The 8,464-nt window shown below is 43.9% G+C and overlaps 1 protein-coding gene across 1 annotated transcript; it reads right to left on the bottom strand.

Annotated features, from left to right (window-relative positions):
- On the bottom strand, positions 1 to 4,207 carry LOC121297826. The gene is made up of 7 exons (XM_041224341.1): positions 3,774 to 4,207; positions 2,990 to 3,046; positions 2,420 to 2,544; positions 2,102 to 2,229; positions 1,080 to 1,139; positions 795 to 984; positions 1 to 451 (listed from the first exon to the last, which is right to left on the bottom strand). Exons 2-7 carry the CDS (start codon positions 2,997 to 2,999, stop codon positions 341 to 343), a joined length of 624 nt encoding a protein of 207 aa, XP_041080275.1. The 5' UTR covers positions 3,000 to 3,046; positions 3,774 to 4,207; the 3' UTR covers positions 1 to 340.
- Positions 4,208 to 8,464: the final 4,257 nt, after the last annotated feature.

The raw sequence follows: 8,464 nt of genomic DNA, 5'->3' as shown, positions 1-8,464 counted from the left end.
TTAGTATCAATGATCTTTATTAGACTTATGAGAATTTCTGTAATGAATGTAATAACTTGATTGAGAGGTCAGCCTGTTAGCCTTTCATTCTGTTCTTTACAACACCTATAGAACTGCTTACTCTTGCGGATTCAAACACACCATCGCAAACTCAGAGGCAAGATTCATTTCTCATTACCCAACTTTTACCTTCTTCTAAATGACATTTTTTATTCTCCCTTTTAAGAAGAAACATCTTAGTGCACCTTTTAACCAGTAATAAAAATGAACAAAATAAAAATAAAACACACTTTTTTTTGTGTTGGAGTATTGGACCCAGGTCCAGTACCCAGTCCTCAGCTTATTTCAGTGTGCCGCTCCAGTTGATTGGATTGTACTGCAGCAGCTCTCTCTCCCTCAGGGCTTCCAACGACCTTGACACACTGCGCTCCTTCCAGGACTGCTCCATCAGCTGGAAAAGAGAAGGGGGGAACGAGATAGCAGCTCATTCGCAGTGTAGATCAGCAGAAGCATTTCAATACATCTCCATCCTGTCTCACTATCACCCCCTCTTTCCTCTCTGCTCTCCTTCTTCTCTCCATAGGGTCGCCAAGAATAGACTCCATAATTATTGAATGAACAAAGTAAGAGATCACACAATAAGAATCTTTAAAAGAGACTTGTGAATGCACAAGTGGTTTAGATAAGATAAAAAAAGAAAAAACACAGGATCTTTTTGTGACCCTGGAAGGCATACTGAAATCAAAGGACACCTTTCTCGAAATGGGACCATCGGCCTCATCCCTCTCTCTCACCCTCTTGTTCTCGTCTCTGAACACTGCGAGTGCTCTGGCCCGGGTCCGATTCTGCTCCAGGTCCTGGTTCAGTGCCAGCCGGTCTGCCTCCCTCACTGCCTCCACCTCTCGCATGCGATTGGCCAGCGCCTGTCTCTGCTCCTCCCACTTCTCTCTAATCTGCCTCTTCAGCAGGGCGCGCACTTCCTGCCTGGGGAAACGAATCAGAGGACGTCCAGTCAAACCACAAGCCCTGGGGGCTCCAGCACAGGTAGGGTTAATAACGCGATGGCACGGCATTGGTACCTGTACTCCTCCTTGTCTGCACGGGAGCCGTAGAAAGGTCTCTGCCAGCCCTGGTGGTACCTGCAGAGAGGCAGAGGACACACTGGTCGATTCGGGTTCATTGCCTAAAGGGTCTAACTTTGAACTTTTTCTGTAACCAATCAAAAAAGCCATCGTGAGAATCCCAGCATTACAGCGCTGTATCCTGCAGCATTGAAGTGGACGGGACTTAGTGTGTACCGCATTTATGTGTGTGCATGCATGCATTATATATATGTGTGTGTGTGTCTGTGTGTGTGTGTGTACATATCTGTTTTGCATTTTTTTGCGACATGTGCATGTTTCAGTGGTTCATTACTTAAATGCAAAATAATTCAAAATTCGACAAGTCACCGTACTTAATACTTTTCAAGGTGTCGCGAGCCAGCATTCACATGCAGAGCAGCTGAGGACTCAATGACTTCCACAGTGGCTAGTCTGTGCGCAGTGAAGTAGAGAAACATTCAGTTTTGAGGTGGCTGACGATGGAACAGTGAAACAATAGAACAAGACCTTGTTTTTCTCCTGGGATGTTGTGAAGCAAAGCACCACTCAGTTAAAATCAGTTATTGCTTTTCATATGGAAATATCTGTCAACATTTATATATGTATAGGTGTTTCATATTACAATTGTGTTATTATATTTTCCAGTGTAATGGAAGACTTCAATATTATAAATCATATTATCGATATAATAAATAAATATATATATATATATATATATATATATATATATATATATATATATATATATATATATATATATATATACACACACTGTATAGCTAGCTAGCTAGCTAGATAGATATATAGACAGATAGACAGATGATAGATAGATAGATAGATAGATAGATAGATTGATTGATAGATAGGATGCTGAATGGTCGTTAGTAAATCACTAAATCCTGAGCCTGACACTTGTTTTCAATTGCATTTCCCTCTAACCAGGGTCCTTCACTGAGACGCAGCTCAGCAAGGAAACAGTGCTGAGGAACCCAGCCTACCTGCAGAACTCCTTCTGCTGCATGACCAGCACCCTCTGCTGGTTATAGTGGTGCGCTGCCAGCGTCTCCAGACTCACAGTGCGTCTTCTTTCAGCTGGGGGGTGAAGCGGGTTCACGCGGGCGCCGCACTGCCCGGGATACAGGGGGTTATAATTGGAGACAGAGTTCACAGAGAGACTGGGTAGAGTGTTTAAACAATACAGAATTCAAAGTGAAAGTGTGCTCAATTCACTAGGATTCACCTCAGGAATGTGTTTGTGAATAAAATCAAGTTGGCTCTTCCTGAGTTCCAGCGTGTGTGCTTGCAGGGTCTCATACCTGATTGACAGACAGTGGGATGACAGCCGGACACACAACAGGCAAGGCCAAGGGGGTGACAGCGTACCGTCTCCGAGGAGGGAGCACCGTCTGCGAAATCGGGGTGCTGGGGAGGGACAGCCCGGCTACAGAGCGAGAAGAGGACTTGTAATACAGTAAAACCTCCATCACGTAGCAACACTAAAAGAAACGCAGTGTAAATGACCTGACACTCGTCTAAGAGGCCCTGTCCTGCGTGTGGGGTGTTTAAAAGTGCTGCTTTCTTCACTGGCAATAGCAAGATTACAGCTGTACAGAACTGATAGTTTATTAGAGGAAACCAATTCATCAAACACCCGAAGCCCCTGTAATCAATAGATTCATCCACACCTATAAAAACACTTAGGATAGGCATCATTACTAAAAGAAACAGGAATGCAAAAAGAACAAACTGACAAACGTTTCAAAATGTCTTCAATGGAACCCCACCCCCTGTACCCTGTACCCTGTACCCTGTACCCTGCGCCAACACGAGTCCCACCCCATCGAACAGACAAGCAAGCACTCAATAAACACATGAACAACACTTACGTAAATGCATGCTGCAGCGTGCAGGGAGAGAGACACAGCTACGCTTCCTCACCGACTCTACAAAACACAAAGGGAGAACCTATTCTGGAGTTTCACTTCAGCTTTTAAGATTGATTTTTTTTTAAGCAGTAAACATGTTCTCCCTCCCTGCAGCGAGACCTGCTAAGAGTTATGTGTGTGGAACAAGGTGCTGTGATTGTTTGGGACTTAAAGCAATGGCTTGTATCCCAGGGAGGGTGCATGTAACCATAGCAATGCTGTGCAATTGGAGCCCAGACATTGCGACTGGCCTTCAGACTGTATCTAAGAAACCTGCTTTTTACTACACTCGGGGGCACGGTAGTAATGTCACGATACAGTCAGGCATTAGCTACTGTGCCCCCCAGTGTAGTATGGGGGCAGTGTCCAATGCACCGACTGTACACATATACAGTGAACTTTAGACAATAGGGTATTAATTTATCAAACTGGACGATGTCTCTGCAAAGTGGAATATATTGACTAAACCACGCAAGTTGACACACTACGTTGTATTATATATGCGGGTTAAAGAATGGGTAAAAAGTGCCCCATTATCAACGAAAACTAAACAACAACTATTCAAAAAGCAAGCGACTAGTCTTGTGCAATTCATTCCCCGTTACAGCAGGGCTGCGATACTGAGCGGGCTCTGCATTTTAAGACACGTGTTTCGTCTGGAGATGGGTTTTTTTTCGGTTTATTAATCTTGTCTGGTTTTTAATCCTCTATTTACGCGATTAGGCGGCTTTATCAGTTTGCGTACCTTTATTGTTTTCTGTTGCCTTGAAAACGCAGCTCCCGTCTGGTGCGTCTCGACCTGTATTTTGTCACGGTGAGAACGACCAGGCAGCGGACGTCGAGTTAGTTTGTGTCCGGCAGGCAGACTCTGAAAGCCAGCCTGGTCCCGGACTTGGTCTCGCTTGTCTTGTTTGTATCACGTGGGGCCCCGGTGGTCCGGGATACCGGAGGCACTAAACCATACAACTAGACTGAAAGAAAATTGCTCATTACAAAATAATAATAATGTTAATCCTGCCCCATATAATATACAGCTGGCATTGTTAGAAATAATACCCTCGACTAACAGCACTTAATATTATTGTTCTATTATGAGTTATCCGAGTCGCGTGTTGCAGCTGCCCAGAAATACACCTTTAAACTGGGACAATATTAACAGTAATGCCCCTTTGGACAGTGCGTGAAGGATTTAACAATACAGGAGTGCACTGAGTAACTGGTCTCAAACAGACCCAGGGGAAGAACCTCAAATGTGAAAATACCAAACCAGACAGCGCCGCGACACAGCCCTTCCAGTGAGACAAACACCGGTCAATACAATCACCAATGGGGCAAATAACTCGAATTGGTAAAGGCAAAATGTTACTGGACCAAAAGCTTAGTACATCTATAATAATAATAATAATAATAATAATAATAATTATTATTATTATTATTATTATTTATTATTATTATTATTATTATATTTTATTATTGGATTTCCAAGTAGCTCTATGTTAAACGTGCCTAGTTGCAGGTGTGCAAACTGTATAGTTTCTTGGAGTGAGCTCATTGTATTGCACAGCTAAACCCCTCTGCAAACAGTGCCAGTGTTGACAGTATTGCGCACTCTTGTGCACTTGTTCACACGGATTACCTGAGTGGCCCAGATCAATGCTCTCTTGTGTGCTGTGTGTACAATGGCACTGGGGTGACTGGTTTCTGCAGAAGTCAACAGTAAATTTGCATGTTCATTGTGCAGGTTTCCTCATGCTATTTGCCATGGTTATACTGTGCATTTAGCATGTTTTCTATTTTAAATCTTACTGAGATTCCATCGATGCTACCTGTGTCTCTTTCTGTCTGTTTCTCTCACCCTGTTCTCTAAAACGTTTGCCATGCTAAATTGAGCAGTTGCCCTCCATGCTTTTCCCATGGTTATATTATATACTATGCATTTTTACCATAGCTTAATTTGCCAAGATTATTAATATGCTTTAACCATACCTTGCTGTGCTTCAGCATGCTTCCAATATGGGAACCCTTGATAAGGGAAGACACAGTAACACCCATAGGCATTTCAACAAATTACACCCCCACCACCGTCCTCCGAGACAACTCCATCGACAATGTACCTGGAAAAGGGCAGGGGAATCATTCGTCCTGCTCCCAGTCCCGTTTTTATAACTCCCAGGACTGATCCAGCCATCCCGGGACCATTCCAGCGGCAGTGGACCTCATTGCGGGGAGCTGCTGTTTTACCTCCAGAGGTGAAGCTCAGGAAACACGAAGCCACACATGGGAACTTCCCCCGTCCGCTGTCTGCACCACTGTCAGTGCCACTGTTTAGTTATACAGCACGCAGTCCAGAACAATGTCACAACATAGAGATTTTATTTTATATACTGTATATAGAGAAATTTGACAATATGTAATGTAGAGACTTAAAAACATTCATATAAAACATGTATCTTATTTAAAGGTACTGAAGAGAGCTGCTGGTTACATTTCACTGAGGATTGCAATGCAGGCCTGGATGACTTCAAAACACTGTGCCACGTCTTCAAGCTTTAACAAAAAAAAACTTTTATACAACTTATTATCATACAGAACTATGGCTTCACAAAGTGTTGTACAAATATAATATAGTTCATTTTCTACAGCTGGTTCTCTTTAGTTCACTTGCTAGACCGGTTGCTTAGTCCTTAACAGCAGTCTCAGCACCCTGTCGTTTAATTTAATGGCCCTATTCTCGAACCCTCATTCTGCCCCCACCACACTAGAAATCCACTCCCTCCCTTCCTGTGCAGCAGGTATTGTGTTTGCAATGGGACCCTGGTTTTCATTCCTCAGTCCTACAGCAGGCAGGCATCTGCACTTCTACAGGTCACTTAACCATTGATAATGACCCTGCTATTCTGATTTCAACTTCTGAATGCAGCATGTGACCTACACACAGGCTTCTTAACATTACTCATGGCTTCTGAATGATGAGAGTGTTGTGTACATGCAGATCGTGTTGTGTATTGAAATGTGTGTGAATGCATGCTCTAACCACTGAGCTACTCAAACCCACTGCAGCCCAGCACTTTCTCTAACCACTGAGCTACTCAAACCCACTGCAGCCCAGCACTTTCTCTAACCACTGAGCTACTCAAACCCACTGCAGCCCAGCACTTTCTCTAACCACTGAGCTACTCAAACCCACTGCAGCCCAGCACTTTCTCTAACCACTGAGCTACTCAAACCCACTGCAGCCCAGCACTTTCTCTAACCACTGAGCTACTCAAACCCACTGCAGCCCAGCACTTTCTCTAACCACTGAGCTACTCAAACCCACTGCAGCTCAGCACTTTCTCTAACCACTGAGCTACTCAAACCCACTGGAGCCCAGCACTTTCTCTAACCACTGAGCTACTCAAACCCACTGCAGCCCAGCACTTTCTCTAACCACTGAGCTACTCAAACCCACTTCTGCCCTTTTTTATTTTCTTTTACCCACAAGTTACTCAAACCCAACACCTTCTGCATCCTGATCATAATGGCTACTGAGATGTATTGAAATGCACTGAAATGTACTGACATGCGCTGAGATGTACTGAGATGCGCTGAAATGTATTGAGATAAATTGAAATGAAATTAAATCAAACTGATGAAGCAGCTCAACTGTGGAAAAATAGGGTATTCGTGGAATATTTATACAGAGTTTGATTGGAACAGCTTCTGTCCCTACTTGTGTGATAAAAAGCCATTCCATTGCATTAGAGATGCCTTATATACACTGGGATCTGAAATACACTATAATACTGCTCTGTAGCTCAACAGCAAGTACTGGTAAGACTCGAGACACTGTCACATCTCTGACCTGTATTTTTAAACACACAATATTAGAGGTGGAAATAAGAATCATATTGCATAGCTGTTTAGTCCATTCAAGCTCTTTGTATTTGCTTGATCAGCCCCAGTGTGTTCAGGTAACAAGCTCAGGTGTGTCTTATTAAACTCGTAGTAAAACCAGGAATGGATCAAACTGCTCTGCAATGGGAGTCTTTATTTCCATCCCTGCAATATAGATAGGGGCTCTGATTTTCAGGTTTCATTTTTTACAGTTCATGTTAGCATAATAATACTAATAACAATATATAAAAATAATCTTTTAAGTCAGTCCAGTATAGCTCAGAAACTGAAACATCTTTCCATCGCTTATTCCCATCAAGTGTGAATAATCAAGTCCACACAAGTCTGTACGACATGCTTCTCCACCTGTGTTATGCTGGCCTACTTTAATAACATTGACAAAAAGCACTGCCATGTGGCTTTAAAGTGAGGACACTGTCTGCAGGACACCATTGTAAAGGAGGTGTGTACCTGCCTCCTGTGGTATAACTGTGAAGGAGGTGTGTGCCTGCCTCCTGTGGTATAACTGTGAAGGACGTGTGTGTCTGCCTCCTGTGGTATAATTGTAAAGGAGGTGTGTGCCTGGCTCCTGTGGTATAACTGTGAAGGAGGTGTGTGTCTGCCTCCTGTGGTATAATTGTAAAGGAGGTGTGTGCCTGCCTCCTGTGGTATAACTGTGAAGGAGGTGTGTGTCTGCCTCCTGTGGTATAATTGTAAAGGAGGTGTGTGTCTGCCTCCTGTGGTATAATTGTAAAGGAGGTGTGTGCCTGCCTCCTGTGGTATAACTGTGAAGGAGGTGTGTGTCTGCCTCCTGTGGTATAATTGTAAAGGAGGTGTGTACCTGCCTCCTGTGGTATAACTGTGAAGGACGTGTGTGTCTGCCTCCTGTGGTATAATTGTAAAGGAGGTGTGTACCTGCCTCCTGTGGTATAACTGTGAAGGAGGTGTGTGTCTGCCTCCTGTGGTATAATTGTAAAGGAGGTGTGTGTCTGCCTCCTGTGGTATAACTGTGAAGGACATGTGTGTCTGCCTCCTGTGGTATAATTGTAAAGGAGGTGTGTACCTGGCTCCTGTGGTATAACTGTGAAGGAGGTGTGTGTCTGCCTCCTGTGGTATAATTGTAAAGGAGGTGTGTGTCTGCCTCCTGTGGTATAATTGTAAAGGAGGTGTGTGCTTGCCTCCTGTGGTATAACTGTGAAGGACGTGTGTGTCTGCCTCCTGTGGTATAATTGTAAAGGAGGTGTGTGTCTGCCTCCTGTGGTATAATTGTAAAGGAGGTGTGTGCCTGCCTCCTGTGGTATAACTGTGAAGGACGTGTGTGTCTGCCTCCTGTGGTATAATTGTAAAGGAGGTGTGTGCCTGCCTCCTGTGGTATAACTGTGAATGAGGTGTGTGTCTGCCTCCTGTGGTATAATTGTAAAGGAGGTGTGTGCCTGCCTCCTGTGGTATAATTGTAAAGGAGGTGTGTGTCTGCCTCCTGTGGTATAATTGTAAAAGAGGTGTGTGTCTGCCTCCTGTGGTATAACTGTGAAGGAGGTGTGTGTCTGCCTCCTGTGGTAT

The sequence above is a fragment of the Polyodon spathula genome, chromosome 23, assembly GCF_017654505.1.
Source record: "Polyodon spathula isolate WHYD16114869_AA chromosome 23, ASM1765450v1, whole genome shotgun sequence".
NCBI classification, from domain to species: Eukaryota; Metazoa; Chordata; class Actinopteri; order Acipenseriformes; family Polyodontidae; genus Polyodon; species Polyodon spathula.
Note: the sequence above shows the minus strand (reverse complement) of the source record. Positions and strands in the feature narration are given on the sequence as shown.

What these genes read in the sequence shown, in the direction of transcription:
- LOC121297826 (XM_041224341.1), bottom strand. An exon ending in GCAGACAAGGAGGAGTACAG is followed by an intron (nt 985 to 1,079) that starts GTACCAATGCCG and finishes TCGTTTCCCCAG; the next exon opens with GCAGGAAGTGCGCGCCCTGC. An exon ending in TCAGAGACGAGAACAAGAGG is followed by an intron (nt 452 to 794) that starts GTGAGAGAGAGG and finishes TCTCTTTTCCAG; the next exon opens with CTGATGGAGCAGTCCTGGAA.